The sequence below is a fragment of the Triticum urartu genome, chromosome 4 (assembly GCF_003073215.2).
Source record: "Triticum urartu cultivar G1812 chromosome 4, Tu2.1, whole genome shotgun sequence".
Taxonomy (NCBI): Eukaryota; Viridiplantae; Streptophyta; class Magnoliopsida; order Poales; family Poaceae; genus Triticum; species Triticum urartu.
In genome coordinates this window covers 28,336,371-28,354,371 of record NC_053025.1, presented here as the reverse complement: position 1 = coordinate 28,354,371, position 18,001 = coordinate 28,336,371, and the positions used below count along the sequence as shown (strand labels likewise).

The window sequence follows — 18,001 nt, the reverse complement described above, 5'->3', positions numbered from 1 at the left end:
GAGCTAGAAGAGGATGGCGTTCTTGGCAAGCTAGCTGGGTAGGAGACGCCGTTCTTGGCGTGCTTGCCGGTGAGGACGAGGCGGACGGAGGGCGTGCGGGAGGTGGCAGCCATGGAGAGGAGGGGGGAGGGGAGGGGTTGCGATTACTAACCACCGGGGAGAAGTCCAGTATGCCGGAGGAGATCGCCGGCGTTGAGCGGCGCGGCGTCTTGGGGAGGAGTCGGCGGCGGCGTCTTGGGAGGAGTCGGCGGCGGCTTCTCAGGTCGGGCAGCGACGTGAGTCGGGCGACCAAATCCTCGAGGGGGGCCTCGAGGGTTCTGAAGCGCGTGGGAGGAAGTGGGTCGAAGGGGGGTTGAGGGGATTTGGCCCATGTAACCTCGCGTATCAAACGGGCCCTCGGGGTTTTCCGCGGGTTCTGGGCCACGCGAGGAATATCCGCTTGAATCCCCTCCAAACCACGCATGCCAAACGAGGCCTTAAGGCCTCCTTTGGTTGCTGCGGATCCCCGGGGATCCCAGCCTTTATCCAGGGTGTGGGGGATATTACTACTAGGCGTAAACCGGCTAGGCCAAGCCGGGTTAACTTCATCAGTAGTTGAGTATGCTTGAAGCCCATGAAAGCAGATGAGGATGTTAGGTAAGGGCCCAAGGCCCAGAACCGGTTTAAGGCCTGTAGCCGTGAACCGGCATTAGTATGTAACTTGTATTGTAAGGTAGAGAAAGTGGAGACCGAACCAGACACGTTTATGAGCCGTTCTCGGGACTCTGTAAATCGACGGGCGTCACCCATGTATATAAGGGGACGACCCGGCGGCGGTTTAGGACAACAGACAACAACTCGAGACTCAGGCAAAGCGTATTCGCTCCCTGGTCATTGAAACCCCATCAATTCCATCACAACTAGACGTAGGCTTTTACCTTCATCGTAAGGGGCCGAACTAGTATAAAAACTCTCTTGCGTCCCTTGTCCGCTTTAACCCCTTTAAGCTAACCCGTAGCGATGGCTCCACGACTAAGTCTTTTCATGAGGACATCTGCCGTGACAAAACCACGACACAGGGGGTGAAACCCACGCAGAAATTGTCCCCGGGAGAAACGAGACCAACATTTGGATGGCCCAGTCCACGGGGCATGCCGGCCCCAACCCCTCTATTTTCCCAAGTGCAGTTTCGAGGCCTCTGTGGGAGATTCCCCCACTCATTCTCTTCTCACGCGTAATCATTGTTCGCGATGCCCGCTACCTTCATTCACGCTGGTTCATCTCCCCCGGTCCAGTTTCTTTTCGTACAAAAAAAATCTCCCCCTTGGTCACGTGAATTGAGGGATATTTCCCCCACAAGAGGAGGGGACCGTACATGCGCCTCAAATTCCCTCGAGGTGGTTAGCTGCCCTGATTTTGTTCCCTCCGGCAACCAAATGAGCCCTAAGAGGAGGCGAATAATGGAATTTTAAGTATGCACTACACACAGTTATTAAGAAATTGAATATGTTATGGTTGTAAAAGTTTTTTTCTTAGTCGTAGACAAAATGTTCGTCGACATCGAGTAAGGGGTGGTCAGAGGGATGAAACTTCCTTATTTGATGTGCTTTGCGTCATGTTGTCGTTGCTTGGTGTGGAGGTGACTAAGCCGAGCGACCGACATGGCCCAACCCATTTAGGAGCAATTGGATCCTGGTTACCGGTTTTGGGAACCGTCCAAAAGTTTCCGGTTTGGTTTTTTTCCTATATTTTCCGGTTCTTCTCTTTTTGGTTTTCTTAATTCAAAATTTTCACACTTCAAAAGATAGTTGGAATTAAAACATTAAGGAACTAAAAATGGTTTGTTTTTTCAAGAAATGTTCCCAATTTAAAAAATGGTTCAAAATTGTTCACATGTTTTCAAAAAATATTCAAAATTTCACATTTTTCAAGAAGCGTGAACAAATTTATTTTATTTTTCAAACAATGTTTGAATTTGAAAGTCTATTTTTAAAATGTTATTAAGATTTTCAAAATTTGTTAGCTTTTCCATAAAACAGTGCCGAATTTCATAAAATATAAAAAATTGTTTAAAAATGCTCCGAACTGTTCCGAAGTTGTTCTCAATTTTTTAAAAACGTTAGCACAGCACCTCGGTCCACCGTTACAGTGTCGGTGCAGCGCTCCAGTGCAGTCTCGCGCTGCTAATGGGCTGGCCGACTCGGGGCACTCCCTCTCCCTGTAAGCGGCATATAGGAGGCCGCCCCCTCCCACCTAGGGTTTCACCAGAGAGAGAGAGAGAGCAAAGGGGATCGGGAGTCAGTTATGCGCCGCCGCCTGCCGTGCACCGATCTCCCCCGTCGCGCTGTCGCAATTGTCGTCGGAGGCCTCGAATGAGGATCCATTGCTGCTTGCGAAGAGTCGACCAAATAAGCAGCTCCCAAAGCGGGGGCTGCAGTCCCCAATCGAAGCAGCAAGAGCAGCAGCTCTTTTGGGAGCGGCGATCAGCAATCGAAGCAATCAAGCGGCTCCTCTCCGAGCCGCAGTCCGCGATCGAAGCGGCTCCCTTTTTTAGCGGCAATCCGGCCGGAATCAAAGCAGTCCTTCCCGGATTACAATCAGAATCAGGCCCTCTTTCGAATTCAGTTTCCGAGTTTCCATTGGTGGTGGGAACCCAGCAGCTATATATATGGCCGGGCGGACACAGCGGTACTCGCCAATCTTCGGAAGAGACCAATTCTTGTCCCGGCAACCCGTGACCAATTCTTCTCGGGCATCGGCGGATCTACGCGGGAGCCATGGGAGTGAGTGAGTTCATTGTCCTCTTTTCCTTGCCGGATCCTTTCTTTTCAGAGAGTTTGCACTTCACATCAAAATTGCATTTTTATGACTGTAAAAATTGCATCTTTGCGACTGAATCAAAATTGTATATTTGATAATTGCAGTTTTGGTATGGCAAAAACATATGCAAGTCTGTGTCTTTTATCATTGAAATTGCATCTTTGCAACTGTGTAGAAATTGCTTTACTAAGTCTGAAATCAACTCTTATTGATGTCCATGCCAATTGCAGAAAGGCAATAAAGATGACAGGCTCAGCGCATTGCCGGATGACATTCTGGTCAACATTTTTGACCGACTCAGTGTACGCGATGCTGCAAGAACCAACGTCCTCTCAAGACGGTGGGGTCAGCTCTGCGCCAAGCTCTCTCGGCTTATAATAAGTTCTCTAGACTTCCTGCCCAAGGACGCGTCACGCAGCAGTGCCAACATCTCTGACGATGAATTGGTTCGGATCAATGCAGCCGTGGTTCAGGCAACAAAGAGCGTGCTGGCGCGCAGAAATCCAGGTGAACACACCATCGGCCTTCTGTCCATGACGTTCCACTTGGTAGATGATATCCCCATATCCATCGGGCACGCCGTTGGTCATGCCATGGCGACGCACCTAGTCAAGAATGCCAAATTTTGTGTTAGGACAAGGAAGGATGACGATGATGAAATTGATGATGATGAAGAACTGGTCATCTGGGCGAGACGATTCATGTTGTTCTTTGATGCTTCTCCAGTTGCATTTGGTGGTCTCACTAGTCTCAACATAGGGAATTTGAGATTTGGTGAGTCAGGCATATCTAGCATCCTCACCACTTGCAAGCAGCTGAAGCGTATGCACTTGTACAATTGTGACTCTGGTGATCATAGCACCCTGCAGGTTGAACACGCTAATCTCAGTGAGCTTTGTATCGTATATTGTCGTCTCGAGCAAGTTAAGCTGAACTGGCTCCCTCAGCTCACAAGCATAGTCTTTGACGGTTGGATAGATTTCCAAGATCCACTGGTTCTTGGTCATGTTCCGTTGCTCGAGTCTGTAAGCCTCACAAATGTTGCCCTTAGTTACAACAAGATGGTCAAGTTAAGTAGGTTTCTTGGCAGTGCCTCTCCACGAGTTCTGAAGTTGGGGTTTAGGTCCGAAATGGTAAGCCAAGATTGTTGCTTTCCTAGCTGTGGCTTCACTTCTTCTCTGCTCTGGTCATCTTATCATGTGTATATTATTTGCAGATTTGGGTGCAGCCAGAATGTCCAACGCAAGATCTGGCATCTGTGTTCCGCCAACTAAGGTTTGTGAACCTTGTTAAACTTCCTGAAGGGTATGATCTCACCTGGACAATGTTTATTCTTGAAGCTGCACCCTTACTGAAGGAGCTATACATGACAGTATGTGCTTTCCTAAAGTTCTCTTTTAGCCACATGTGCTTGATATTAGTTTTTCATGGTTTTCTTACCACGTATTATATATGGCTAAAGACAGTTTATTTTTATCTTTGTCCTATTGCTGAGATGCAGGTCTGGGATGATTTGTGTTCAATGGAAATGGATGAGGAGAAGAGAAAAAAGGAATCGTATAGTGAGAACAAGGGTGTAGAGTGGAGCGCGGCTGCAGCCGATTTCCAACACCACAGTTTGGTCACACTCGTCATCTTTGGCTTTGAATCTGAAGATTATGCTGTTAATTATGTCAGACGTGTCATGGTGGCGGTGGTCAATCTAGAGGATGTGTTCCTCTATAGTAGGTTGGAGTTGGAGTGCGGCAACTGCCAGGACAAGAAGCCCACCAGGTTCGCCTGGACTAAAAGGCAGAAGATTTCACTGAAGAAGAGAATCACCGCGGGGATTGAGTCGTTTGCCATAATCCACTCCAACAAGACGATAAGGGCTGACCATCAAGCAAAAAAGCTTTACCCACAGTGCTCACACTTTGACGCAACAAGTGGTTGATTTAACAGTGAACTGTACTATCAACAGTGGTTGCTTTGAACTTTTGGAAGTGTTTGTTAGTACTTTGGTTATTAACAGTTCTCATTTTATTTTGGCCATCTGAACTGTATTTTTATGTTTTGTGTTACGATGAAAGGATGATGAGTACTGAATGATTGAGCCATTATAAAGTTAGAGGAAACATTTGGGCCATGAACGTGTCGTTGGTAGTTTCAAAACAAGAAACATGAATAGCATGACTTATCTTGCTAAACTACAGTATTTACAATGAAAATGCAGACCGGGAGCAGCACCAGCCCACCTCTGCAAACATGGAAGCAGAGCAAATATAACTGTTGGGTATAAAAAAACTATAGAAGAAACATGCAATTATAGATAACTGTTGAACATCATGCTATTTCTCCCATGTGATTCTTGAATTTCGTCCGTACGATGCATCACACTATGACACTATCAGTTTGTGCTCTTGTGTACAACAGTTCGTTTTCACTGATCAAGTTAGAAGCATTGCCTCTCTAAACTCACGAGCGGGCATCAATCAGAATATCAGATGAGAGTGGCCTTTGTAAAAGTACTCTTTACTTATTATTTTTTGAGACAAAGTACTCTTTAATTAGAGAGAAGAGATTTGGGCCAAGTTCGGACCTAGATGGGCTATTGATTTGCACGCACAGGCCCAGCTGCCCAAGGCCTGCAATCCCCGCATCGCTGCTGATTGAGGGAAGCCGCACAGCCTGCCCACACCCGACCCGACCCGAGACCTAAATCGCCGCCACAGTTCCTCGCTACTGCGGCGACCGCCGTTCCCCTCCTCCCCCTCCCACCCCGCATCGGAGAGGAAGATCGCCGCGCCAGCGCCACCATCCCCGACCCTCGACCCCACCACTCTCGGCAGGTTCAGGTGTGTGCTGGTATAGTCTGTCTCCACCTCAACGAATTTCCTTCGCCTGATAGCGATTAGGCTGCAACGGGTAGATGATTAATTTTTTAAGCCCAGCTATCTGTCTCATCGGTGATAGCAGGCCGAAAACCCAGAAACCCAGCAGCAGTGTGCGACGATCAGAAGCAGGCAGAAGGAGGCGATCCACGGCAGGCTCCATAGGCGGCAAGGCAAGGATGGTGAGTTTACTTCATCTCCCAGTTCAATTTTGGGTTCCGTCTCTGCTGGTTCGGGGTCCGCTTCTTCGCCATTCACGGCTGGAAGTTGGTTCCATCCCCTTCCACTCAAACAATGTTTGCTTAACGGACTGACCTTTGATGGATGTCTCAAACCAAATGCGAGTTTTGCAGCACATTTAGGCTAATTCTGCGAGGCACTAGTGTCTAAAAAAAACCCAGTTTGCAGCGTGTATTTTTCATATGTTGCGCTTTGTTCTCCCTGTTTTTGAAAACGGGCTAGTTGATATTCTTGTGTTTCAACTCTGTATGACTCAGTTAAGTTCAGAGAATCGATCTGCGTACTGTTAGTCTGCTTTCTCAGTTTACCTTTTCAATATTCATCAACCTTGTACATTTTGCATCTTTATTTTGCTTGGCTTAACTAATAATGTCCATGATTTAGGGTGAGCAAGATGATAAAAACACAAAGGCTGAGCTGAAACTTTGCGGTGACGTAGCTGTTAAGAGAAAGAATTACCGTGGCGCGTCCGCATTCTACAGCGAGGTTAGTATTGATGTGGATAAATTGTGCACGTGAGGAATACTCAATCTTTGTAGCATTACTTGTTGACCTGATGTGATGTATATATGGTTGTTTAATCTATCTCTTTTGTGTTCTATCTTATATCTGCTGTTGCTAATAAAAATAAGGTGGAGAGTAAAAACAGTAGCATTTGTTTGTTTGGATTTATGTTCCTTACAATATGCATGTGCGCAAAACTTTTTTCACCTTTCCTGTAAACATACAAGGAGAGATTCTGCTTATGTTGTACAGAGGGAGTATTTTATTATATGTTTTGGTATTGTTGACAGGACTTCCACCATTTGAATTATTTCAGTTGATAATCTGTCCAACTCTAAGCCAAATATCTATCTGCTACTCCGGACGAATTTGAGATGTACTCCCTCTGTAAATTAGTATAAGAGCGTTTAGATCACTATTTTAGTGATCTAAAAGCTCTTATATTAGTTTACGGAGGGAGTATTGTATATTCTTGTTGTCTGTAAACCTTTGATAGCCATTAAGGCATTAGCTCTGGCAACAGCACAAACAAATAACGCTTCAGCAGCCCTCTCTTATTTGAAAAAATAAGGATTCAGCAGTCATAGGTCCAGAGGTTTGAGAAACCTCGGTTCTCAGGTTCATACTGATACCAACTTGAAGCATCACTAAATAAACCTGCTTGTCATTGCTGATATACTTGGAATCAGTATTGTCTTGTTAACCTGTATGTTATTGCTGATATGCTTGGAATCACTATTGTCCTGTTAACCTGTATTTTATTGCTGATATGCAGGCAATTGAGCTGGACCCTAGTGATGCGACGCTGTACGCAAACAGGAGCCTTTGCTACCTGCAAATGACTGAAGCAGGTAAGGCATTGCGTGATGCTAACACCTGCATAAAACTGCGGCCCGAATGGTTAAAAGGTTACTACAGGAAAGGAGCTGCTCTCATGTCGTTCAAGGTGAGAATTCTAGTTTCCTGACCTGCACTTGTGTGTGTATGCCATCGCCTCCACTCGTATAATTTGCCTAGCTGTCCATCTTTAGGAGTACAAAGAAGCATGTGACGCATTCGAGGCCGGACTGAAACTGGACCCTGGAAACACCAAGATGGAGAAAGTATTCCAGTAAGCTCCTAAATTATGTTTCAGCCTTTTCTAATAAGAAGGAAACTCCAACTCCTCCTTTGTTTCTTGAATTGAAATGCTTGTGTTTGTGAGGGTAAAATATAATTGATGCCTAAATTGAAGGGCTGACAAACCAGTTTTGTTTTTTTCCTGGTTGCAGGGAGGCAGTTGAGGCGATGAAAAAGGATGACATGGCCAAAAAAAGAGAAAATGCTTCAAGCCATCCAGCTAGAGAAAAACAGGCACGCAAAGGGCGTGGCCGCAACACCCGTTGAGCTGCTCCAACAACGTACGTAGGGGATTGTACTAAGCCACAGCCAGCCACCGCTTGCATCACTATGGATTTGACTGAATTTCACACAATATTGAGGAAATGTACACTGTAGCTGTGAGACTGTGAGATTGCTTTTTCAATTGCACCGTTTGCAATGACCACTTCCATTGCAACTTGGTCCAGTTTTATCACCAAAACTGGCAGCTATCTGTTAGCCTAGCTATCACCGATATTAGCAGCTATCTGTCATCCTATTTATCGTCAAATGTACGGTATGTATGATCTTATGGCTCATGATGTGCTAGAGCTCTCAGAAATCAGAATTTCGTTTGTACGATGCATCACACTATGACGCTATCAGTTTGTGATCCTGTGTACAACAGTTCGTTTTCACTGATCAAGTTAGAAGCATTGCCTCTCTATACTCACGAGCCGGCATCAATCAGAATATCAAATGGCACTACAAAAAAAAAACTCACTCACTATCCGTGGCCAGCTCCTCGTAGAGGTCGGAGCCCAAGTGGCTGCCGGAGCTCGACATTTCGTAGGATTCGATCAGAATTGGGGAGGGGAGAGGAAGGGACGGAGCAAATTGGGGAGGGGAGAGGAAGGGGCGGAGCAAGAGAGGACAGTGGAGTGAGCTATGGTTCGGAGAGGGGATGAATTGGGATTTTTTATGGGGGACAACGTGGGGTCGGTGGTGGGCCAGACTGACATGGAGGACGTGCCCGGGCCGCCCAATATTTGGGCTAGATATGAGGGGTGCCGGACAGCCGGGCGTTTGGTTGGTGGGGTTGAATGGAGTGTAATGACTAGGGTTTGGTCCAGGAAGCAGTTGGGGACGAATATATGTGAGGTCGGGTGGGCCAATTTGGGCCGGATACGATGTGGCGAACGCGCCAGTCGGTCCGGGCATTTGAGATCGGTCTGAGCCCTCTTAGAGATTCCAATACAAGTACATACAAGAAAAATGAGTGAATATACACTCTAAAATATGTCTTATACATCGTGCGATGTAGTTCATATTGAAATATCTAAAAGGTCTATATCTAGAAACTCATGGAGATATTTAAATCAACGTACTTGAAAAATTTCTAAGGATGGGAGGAGGCAGGCATCCTAATTTTTCTTATGAAAAGGATCAGATTTATTCTAAAAATTCATCGGAAGTACAAAGCACCTAAAAACATAATAAAAATCACATCGAGATTCATAGACCACCGAACGATCATTTCCGCCGTCAAAACGAGCCGCCGACGTGCCGTTGTCGCGGCTCCCATGCCGGAGCTGGACTAACCTTGTCGATGATTGTCGAGGAATCTTCGTGCACGTGCCCCTAAGGACCAGCGCTTTGGAGCCGCGGTCATCGCCTTTGAATCCTTAATTGATCTAAAGAACCTGACATCAAATAGTGCCGTTGCGTACGCACGACGAAAAACCCTAATCTCTCCGCCCTGAGAAGCCGGTAGGAATTTATGCTAAAACTCCATCTAATCCGTTCCAATGGACAAACTTGAGGAGGGTCGGAAGCCAGAAGACTGACTCGAAAAACAAGCGCCGCATTCGTCCAAACGACACCACTACGACGACTAAAAACCCTACCTATCTACTAACCGAAGCCGAGACACCAGAAATCCCCTCCCGACACCAGCCGCCGGAGCGGCAGTCGGACGGGAGGCGAATCCACGGGCTCCCCGACGGAGATCGAGGGGAGAAAGGTTTTCCGTAGTTGCCATGGAGGGGGGGGGGATAAAATATATTGCATCCTAATCTTTACTTTTCCTATTCCTTTTGATTTGAAATTTTTGTAAAGTGAATGGGCCGTTTGTTGTTCTAGGAGAATGCGCACGAGGTGGGCCTCTGCATTTTGGTCCTTTGGAGCGACTTCAATATTCGTCGCCGCTTCTTCTGCTTCCCAAACCCCCACAACTCTCGACTCTCCGAGGCGGCGGCAAAGCGACGGCGGTTCGAGGCGGCACAGCCCGTCGCCGGCGGCAATGGAGTGCGCAGACTTTAGAGTTGCGCTCGGCTTCGAGAGAGCCATTCGACGCGACCGTCCGTACGGCGGGTACCCACGCCTCCCGAGCGAGGGCTCGCCGCAGATGGCCTTCTTCGACGCGGCCTTCCAGGGCGACCTTCCCCGCCTCAGGGGTGAGCGACCTCCCCCTCGATCCAATCCGTCAACCGTCTGCCCGCGCGCCGCCCCCTCCCTCCCTCCAATGCCGCCTCGCGTCTGCTAGGGTTTTGGTTTGGGGGGAATGGACGGGGCGGTCCGCGCGTGCGTCTGCTCCTTTCGCTCTGCAATGTAGCGCCGCCGTCCATGTCTCTCACATCAGATTTCTCCGTGTTGTATTGAAGAGCTGGCGAGCGGCAGGGACGCCAAGGGGATGGCCTGGCTTGCCGATGTGTGTCTCGTCGGCGCGGGCCCTTTCCAGACCGCGGCACGCTTGGGGAAACTGGACGCCGTCAGGTGCATGGTGGAGGAGCTGGGCTTCGATGTCAATGCTGGCAGCCAAGCCGGTATGCGCGCGCTTTCTCCGTGCTGGTTGATTCCGTGTTCTTGTTACGGTTATGCTCGATTTCGCAATGTTGCTAGTGTGCGCCATCTTTCAGTTTGTGTGTATATTTCAGTAAAATTCAGCGCATCAGTTTCAGATACTCTAAGAAGCACTAGTTACTTGTTTGTGATTTTATATTGGCAGGTGTAACTGCTTTGGCTGCTGCTGCAGCGGATGGAAGAATGCATGTTATGAGGTACCTTCTGGACAAGGGGGCCGATCCGAATAAGCCAGCCAATTCAGGCCATTATCCTCTTCACCATGCTGCAAAACATGGTCACTTCTGCGCGAACACTAAGCTTTCTGTATTTAGACTTGTTTACCAGTTAGTTGGTTGCTGTGCAAACAAGATTTGAAGGAGTGGCTCGTTGTTCTCCTGAACAGTCTTCAACTCCTCACTAATGCAATTTGATCATTTGTGTGGCTTCTAGTTTTTGTTCTATCTTAGATGCTGAATTCTTGCACTTCTACCAGAAGTGTAGTTTATAAGAAATCGATTTGGCTATTTTGCACAGTTCATGCTGATTTTTGGTGCTATCCAACCCTGTAGGCTTACAAATTACATTTCAAACCCTCACTGAGGCGATGTTCAGTCTGGTTCTGATAATTAGCAAACTAGTATTCCTACTTCTTTTATTCTATTTTCATGGCATATTAGATGAACTTGGTCATGTGACTTTAGCAGATGGTGTCATTTACAGTTTCAGTTCAGTTTGTTCTCCCTACGAATTAATACGCCCGGTCCCCAGTAAACAAAGCTAACACGTCTGGTCTTATTTTGTGTTTGTGTCTCATTATTATAACAAAACGATAACATATGTATGGTCTTATTTGTTCTCCCTGTGGATTAATACTTTGCTCTTATTTTGTGCTTGTTCTTTTCAGTTCTATAGCATTGGCATGTCCCTTATAAATGAAAAAGCAACGACAATGCCTTTCAATCCCAATCAAGTTTGGGTAGACTAGAGTTGAAACCTATAAGATCTCGAAACCTAGTTATGGTTCTGGCACTTGGATAGCTAACTTCCATGCACCCCTGTTTATGACACCCCTATCCTATCCATGTCGTGTCTCTTAAATAGTTTCACCAAAATAATCATGACGTTGCTAACTGATGCCTGGCCTCTAGCCAAGGCATGCAGGTGGTGGTTCTTGATGATGTTTAAGAATACATTTCTTTTGTTGTGCAAGAAATGCTTATTTTTCATTGTAACATTAACTTGTTTTTTTTTCTGCACCATGTCTAGGGCGTGATGAAGCAGCACGATTGTTGCTATCTAGAGGAGCTAGTATTGATGTAGCTTATATTGGTCTGACACCACTACATTTCGCTGCTGGCTATGGGATGATTGGTGTCATGAAAGTTCTGTTGGAGCACCATGCAGATGTAATGAGTATATTTCATGTTTTTGTATCTGTGCTTTATATGCTACCTTGTTAGGATGCAGATTCATCATCATTTAGTATGTTGGATTGCGGTTCCACGCCTTAATCTTATCACAGCCTTTTATCATAGCTGTAGATTTTCATCTCTTATATTTCTAAGTTCTAACTAATATTAGTTCAAAATCACATATAGAGTAGTTAGCTAAAATGGCGGTTCAAATGGCTTTTCCGCAGGTCATACTTCATGCTACTCTGTACCATTGCTTACTTTTCCTAGCTGTGTGATCTTCAATTCTTTCATGATGTTATAGCAGATATTTATGTCAAATGTACAGCTTGTGATCCCCTTGTTCCTATGCAGAAGCTGGATAGATTCCTGCTTTAACATGTGTATTTCTTATTTGATTAGCATAGTGTATTCTGTCTTGTACTATTACTATGTCATAAACACTGGTTAGGTTGACAGAACTGTCTTTCCAGCTGAGGCTTAGCAATCTACTCCCTCCGTTCCGAATTACTTGTCGCGGGTATGGATGTATCTAGATGTATTTTAGTTCTAGATACATCTATTTCTACGATGAGTAATTTGAAACGGAGGGAGTATATAAAATATTTATTGCAAACTGTCATTAGCATGGCCAATGATATTTCTGTCATCCCACTTCCAGATAAAAGGAGAATCATGAGAACAGAAACATGTTGTGTGTCTCTATTCTAATTTCCATCTATTATTTTTAAGCATTCAATATCTGCCTATACTGAAGTTGATATTTTACACTAAAGATTTTCTGTAATGAAAAATGTAGCCGAACAAGGTCTCAGAAGAGGGAAGTACTCCGCTGACTGAAGCACTTCATGGTACCGATTCAGGAGTACCTGAATCTACTTCACTGAAGTGTGTCAAGCTGCTTGTGGAGGTCTGGTAACTGTCCACCTTGACCTCATGTTAATACATATAGTTTTCTTATGATATTAATCTATCACATGCATTGCATAGTCCATAACTTTTGATTTTATATGATCCATATCTACAGGCAGGCGCAGATGTAAATTCTGCTAATAGCGAAACTCCGTTGGTAATAGCAAAACGTTATGGCTTAACTGATTGTGTCAAGTACCTGTCAAAGGTTGGTGCAGACCCTAATATCACACATATTTGTGTGAGTTTTGTTGCATTTTTACCTGATTGTGTCTTCTAGTGCTTGCAGTTTTCTTAGTCACTGCCATTATCTAGGGGATCGGGGACATATCTAGCATGTAACACCTATTTCCTACTATTTCGGTTCTCACATGCAAATCTACCCCTGAGTCATCTGATGAAGTAAATCATGTATCGCCCCCTTGATCAAACGACTAATCCTCTCAGATCTTATCTGTCACTGAGCAAGATTGTTTCTTATTCCCTCCAGTCCTTGACAATTGAGGATTTGGTCTGATTTACTTCAGAAATTTGATTTGTACTGGTAGTGCTCAAGGTTAGTAATATCCCTATATTATAAATATAGAGTACAATAGAAATCTCCCTTGGATGCAATAAATCTCAACCAAACCACTCATTCCATCTTAGGACTCCTAATTGGATATGAACTCTGGAATACTTGGGTGCAGTTGATGCTGGGTTGGATATAACTAAGATAAGAACTCCCTTATTAACATGGGTGTGTGGTCTTCGCCGGTTTCCCTTAATTAACCGATGCATGTATGGTTTTTGGGTCCGGTTTCCCTTATTAACCGGACCAACTCTCTTCTTCTATATGCAAATGCGGGAGCTCCCCGCCCTCTGACGAGGTTTCGTCAAAAAAGATAAGAACTCCTAGTTTGACACAAACTCTTCCTACATACTCCCTTGGTAAATACTCCCTCTGTCCCACAATATAAGACGTTTTTGCAAGCTATGTTAGCTTGCAAAAACGTTCTTATATTATGAGACAGAGGGAGTACCATTTAGGGGTGCTTTAGCTCCTATGTAGCTTATTTTGGGGCTGTCACTTTTTGCCGTAGCCCACTATTTTTAACTTAGGTAACTACTAACAGAGCTCAGGAGCGCTTGCTCCTGGCTCAAAAAAGTATCTTTCATCATTTTGAATGAGAGATGGACATGAGTGAGTGTTATATGTAGACTTCAATTTTGATGCAAAGACGTGCATTTCGTTGCCCAGTGGAAAATCCGTCCCAAACTCTATCCTCTAATTATCTGTCTACAACTGTTCGGCTTGGTTAAACAAACAGTTCAACCTAGTTGGTTATGAGTCTTCCGTTGTTATATGAAGTTTCATCATCAAACAATGTCTTTTTTGGCACAAAAAGAAACTTCTTTAATCTTCAGTGAACATTGTACATTTTGTATGTATATTTTGCTTGTCTTATTAATTTGTCTCTATGATTTAGGTTAAGCATGAAAAAAATACAAATCTTCAGTTGAAATCATATGCCGAGAAAGCTATTAAGAGAAAGGACTACCATGGCGCGTCAAAGTTCTACACCGAGGTTAGTAGTGATCTGAAGAATGATGTATGAGTATTCGTTATGCTCCTCAAGGTCTTTGCAAGATGCATATCAGCATACGCATGAAACTTCTACAGTACACCTTATTCTCTCATTATACAAACATTGGGGTTTCTGTTTCAAAATATCTGTTCATTGATGGAATCAAGAGTGTACTTATTTGACAGTCTCCAGGTATAATATGTCTAGATATAAGCCAAGTAACTCTGTGAAGTACAATGATAGTTGAATCCACGACAGTATTATAAGATCTCCACTCTCCAGCCAAGTCTGGACACATGTTATGTTGTTTGGAAACCTTCAACAGCCATGAGCCCATGACACAGACATGGCTGCTGGGAACGGTTCAAATCAGTTTCAGCAGCTCTCTCGAAATATTGGTTCTCAGTTTCAGTTCAGAACCATCATAAATTGTGAACAGCCCTAATGATATTGATGATTGTCACAGGCATGGACTTACGGAACCAATGTTGTCTTGTTAACTTGGGTAAAGGCTCTTGTCAGGCATACATAAGTAGCCATGTGCAAGTTATAACAGACATATGCCGTTCCGTTCTTTCGCTATAAAGACCTGTTTGCTTATGACAATGACACGTCCCTCACCATTTTCAATTCTCTGTTTTGATGTAGGCGATTGAGCTGGACCCTAGTGATGCAACTCTGTACTCAAACAGGAGCCTTTGCTACCTGCAAATGACTGAAGCAGATAAGGCTGTGCGCGATGCTAACACTTGCATAAAACTGCGGCCCGAATGGATCAAAGGTTACTACAGGAAAGGCGCTGCTCTCCTGTCGCTCGAGGTCAGATAAGTCACAGATTACTCACCCTGCACTTGGTTGCATGGCATCTCCCTGTATACACACACTATAATCTGCCGACCTCCCATTGGTAGGACTACAAAGGAGCTAGTGATGCATTCATGGCTGGGCTGCAGGTGGACCCTGAAAATGTTGAGATGGAGAAAGCGTTCATGTAAGCTATCCTGACTCGTGCTCCTCTTTCCAAGAATCTCTCCAGTGATGTGACCTTGTTGGGTTTTGATAAGTTCGCTAGTATATGTACACTTTGGTTTCTTTTTTTCTCCGTGTAGTACATGATCGCTACCAATTTAGAGTGGTGGGAGAGACGGAACCGAGAATCCCGCTTCGTGTTTGTTGATGCGCATTTGCGGACTGCTCTAACCCGGGCGCCGATGAGGGAACTAACTTGACTTGACTCATGTTTGCAGGGAAGCAATTGAGGGAATTAAGAAGGACCACTTGGCTGGAAAAGGCTCCAAGCCATCTGATTAGAGGAAAACCGTCGATCGCCCTGCCCTGTTTCGTGTAAATATCTATCCTAGTGCTAGCCTGCCAGGAAACGTACTTATCTTCTTTTGGGTACCGTAGTGGTAGTGAGATGGCACTCGGTGACTAGTCGATCACTGTGGTTTGTGTGTCAATGGCGCTGTTGCAGAATGCCGTAGTAGACCCGGTCGAGTGGAAGTGGAATTTTCGTTTCCTGTCTGCAGCGAAGGAGGACCACCACGTTTGTCATCTCAATGGGCATTGTTCCTTAGTTTGTGTACTGTCTGTTGTGATCCGTTCGTCGATAGAAGTTTCTGTTGTTGGGCGAACCGATCCATCGAGCTTCTCTGCGGGTGGTGGCTCGCTGTGCTTTGTGGAATCTCGGGGACTTTGAAACTGCCCTAGTGTAGACGAAGATGTCCGTTATGCGGCCCATTCCAATTTTCAGCATGAGTCATGGACTGCTGGGAATGGTAAACCCTCTGTCCTGGGATATCATCCAGATCTGGTCCTCAGTCTCCACTGATGACCCCTAACGCCAAATGCTCCCTCCCAGAAATTTGGAAGCAGATAAGTATTCTCCAACAAAAGATGGCCTAGAATAATTAGTTGTCTGATAAAAAAAACAGACTGGCGTACTTCCTCCTGGGCACCAGGCTGAGAAACTACGCTACAACAAAGTACGATAAAAATGGTGCAAGGTGAATTGAAGTCGTAATGTTTATAGAAAGCTAAAATCAAACTTTATAAATTTCGACGAAGTTTATGAAAAAAATTATTAACATATACAATGCCAAAGCAAAACCGTTAGATTCATCAAGAAACATAAATGTTCGTATTGTTTTTTGTAAACCTGGTCAAACTTTATAAAGTTTGACTGAAGTCAAAGCTAATATGCAGTAAATAAAGAGGAGGGAGTATTAGCCTTGAATGTTTCAAATGATACCAAGTGTTGAACCTATTTTTCTTTCAATGACAGTACTTGATCTCTCTGTTCCAAAAATATGAGGCGTATTAAAAAAATGAAGTCCAAACTTCTCTATATTTGAATTTGACCAAGCTCGCCACGGACTCCAAGATTAGCCCTCGGCTCACCTGCCTCCAGAATGAAGACAATGCAGAGCACACATTGGTGACAGGCACTTTTCTAGACTGGTGGCTCCGGCATCGAGCTAGCTTCCAAACGACCAAGAAAAGGGGATTTGACAGTTTTGTCATTTGCACGGCATGGTCACTATGGAAGCAACGTAACACCCGAACAACAAAATGGTGCTGCTGGCCTTGCTAACACGATTCTTGGCGAACTAAGAGATTGGAAGTTAGCCTTTAATGGAGTAGGATTGCAACTTTTTGTGAGAGAGTAGGCTAGATAGGGTGCATGGTGTGAGAGTACCTATCGTTGATGTTCACATCATCGTGAGGATTCTTGTAGAACCATTTCTTTCTTCTATAAAAAATATGGTACGCAATTTGTGTACTCTCGAAAAAAGTCAAACTTCACTTTGCCCACGTGCCCGGCGGTTGAGATGGCTACGAACGACAAGGCGGCCACCGTGCTCGTGTGAGAGGAGGGAGGCCGCCTCCATCTGGCCGCTTTCGTTCGCATCCATCGTTTCCCCACGCTGCACAAGATTGGCCATGGCCGCCTCAAGTTCGTCTCGGGAGAACATGCTCGCCCGCGTTGACCCCTTGCAGTCGTCCGCCTGCTGGGCCGCGCGCGCGCAGAATCAGCTTGGATGGCGGCCGTGAGTGCAGTGCGCCGTCGCCTCTGGCTGCGGAGGAAGAGAGCAGAAGAGAAAACATAGGAGTAACCCACAACTGGAAGGCGCGGGAGGTAGAACATGGAGGAGGCGAGATGGAGGAGTTGTTCGGGTGGCCCGTCCCCATGCATGAGGAAGAAGATAGGAGCTAGGGCTGGGGATGGTCGCCGACATGTGTAGCGTCCAGCTTCCCATCACAGCATCTTCATCCACATCAACGACATGAAAATTAATTGGAAAAGCAAGAACCCAATTGATTTTTATTGCCTCTCCCCTCCAGATTTTTCCCATATCGTGAGATAGTGGCCGTGGCATGTTGGGGCTGACGCAGCAAACACAGAGTCGGAAGCTTGCGGAGAAGCTGCACAGTGCAGGCGGGCAGGCCGGGGTGGCGTGGACCGAGGTGCTAGATTGGAATGCCGAGGTGATGAGGACGGTGCAAAGAAATAAGAGAACACAGAGACAGGGGTGCGTGTGCTGAAGATACAGAACAAAATCATGTTTGTGTATGTTCGGCTGACAAATGAGTCAATCTCCTTTCAAGTTTCAACCCAGCAACCTTCATGTACGTACATGTGTGTATCAAGGACGCACGGATCCTTTGGCCTGAGCATGACACATCACTTCATTAATTCCATCAGTGTCATTCCTAATAAGGTAAGTATGATTCCCTAATCCTTGAGTTTCTTAGTCGATCTTTGATCTTT

General features: G+C 45.5%; 3 protein-coding genes across 3 annotated transcripts; all 3 read left to right on the top strand.

Annotated features, from left to right (window-relative positions):
- Window positions 1-2,654: 2,654 nt before the first annotated feature.
- LOC125550426 lies at window positions 2,655-4,823 on the top strand. Its single transcript, XM_048713420.1, has 3 exons — window positions 2,655-2,762; window positions 3,030-3,932; window positions 4,016-4,823. The coding sequence occupies exons 1-3, from the start codon at window positions 2,757-2,759 to the stop codon at window positions 4,730-4,732; spliced, it is 1,626 nt and encodes a 541-aa protein (XP_048569377.1). The 5' UTR covers window positions 2,655-2,756; the 3' UTR covers window positions 4,733-4,823.
- Window positions 4,824-5,455: 632 nt separating this feature from the next.
- LOC125553464 (protein STIP1 homolog) lies at window positions 5,456-8,155 on the top strand. The gene is made up of 6 exons (XM_048717244.1): window positions 5,456-5,633; window positions 5,755-5,851; window positions 6,294-6,395; window positions 7,189-7,359; window positions 7,445-7,524; window positions 7,685-8,155. The coding sequence occupies exons 2-6, from the start codon at window positions 5,849-5,851 to the stop codon at window positions 7,797-7,799; spliced, it is 471 nt and encodes a 156-aa protein (XP_048573201.1). The 5' UTR covers window positions 5,456-5,633; window positions 5,755-5,848; the 3' UTR covers window positions 7,800-8,155.
- A 1,525-nt stretch (window positions 8,156-9,680) lies between these two features.
- On the top strand, window positions 9,681-15,789 carry LOC125550425 (ankyrin-1-like). Its single transcript, XM_048713418.1, has 10 exons — window positions 9,681-9,949; window positions 10,157-10,318; window positions 10,501-10,632; window positions 11,604-11,743; window positions 12,549-12,659; window positions 12,777-12,869; window positions 14,131-14,229; window positions 14,878-15,048; window positions 15,141-15,220; window positions 15,477-15,789. The coding sequence occupies exons 1-10, from the start codon at window positions 9,796-9,798 to the stop codon at window positions 15,538-15,540; spliced, it is 1,206 nt and encodes a 401-aa protein (XP_048569375.1). The 5' UTR covers window positions 9,681-9,795; the 3' UTR covers window positions 15,541-15,789.
- The last annotated feature ends 2,212 nt before the right edge of the window (window positions 15,790-18,001 follow it).

What these genes read in the sequence shown, in the direction of transcription:
- LOC125550426 (XM_048713420.1), top strand. An exon ending in TGGGGTTTAGGTCCGAAATG is followed by an intron (nt 3,933 to 4,015) that starts GTAAGCCAAGAT and finishes TATTATTTGCAG; the next exon opens with ATTTGGGTGCAGCCAGAATG.
- LOC125553464 (XM_048717244.1), top strand. An exon ending in CGTCCGCATTCTACAGCGAG is followed by an intron (nt 6,396 to 7,188) that starts GTTAGTATTGAT and finishes GCTGATATGCAG; the next exon opens with GCAATTGAGCTGGACCCTAG. An exon ending in CTGCTCTCATGTCGTTCAAG is followed by an intron (nt 7,360 to 7,444) that starts GTGAGAATTCTA and finishes GTCCATCTTTAG; the next exon opens with GAGTACAAAGAAGCATGTGA.
- LOC125550425 (XM_048713418.1), top strand. Translation starts at nt 9,796, where the DNA reads ATGGAGTGCGCAGACTTTAGAGTTGCGCTCGGCTTCGAGAGAGCCATT. An exon ending in GTGTCAAGCTGCTTGTGGAG is followed by an intron (nt 12,660 to 12,776) that starts GTCTGGTAACTG and finishes CCATATCTACAG; the next exon opens with GCAGGCGCAGATGTAAATTC. An exon ending in GAGATGGAGAAAGCGTTCAT is followed by an intron (nt 15,221 to 15,476) that starts GTAAGCTATCCT and finishes TCATGTTTGCAG; the next exon opens with GGAAGCAATTGAGGGAATTA.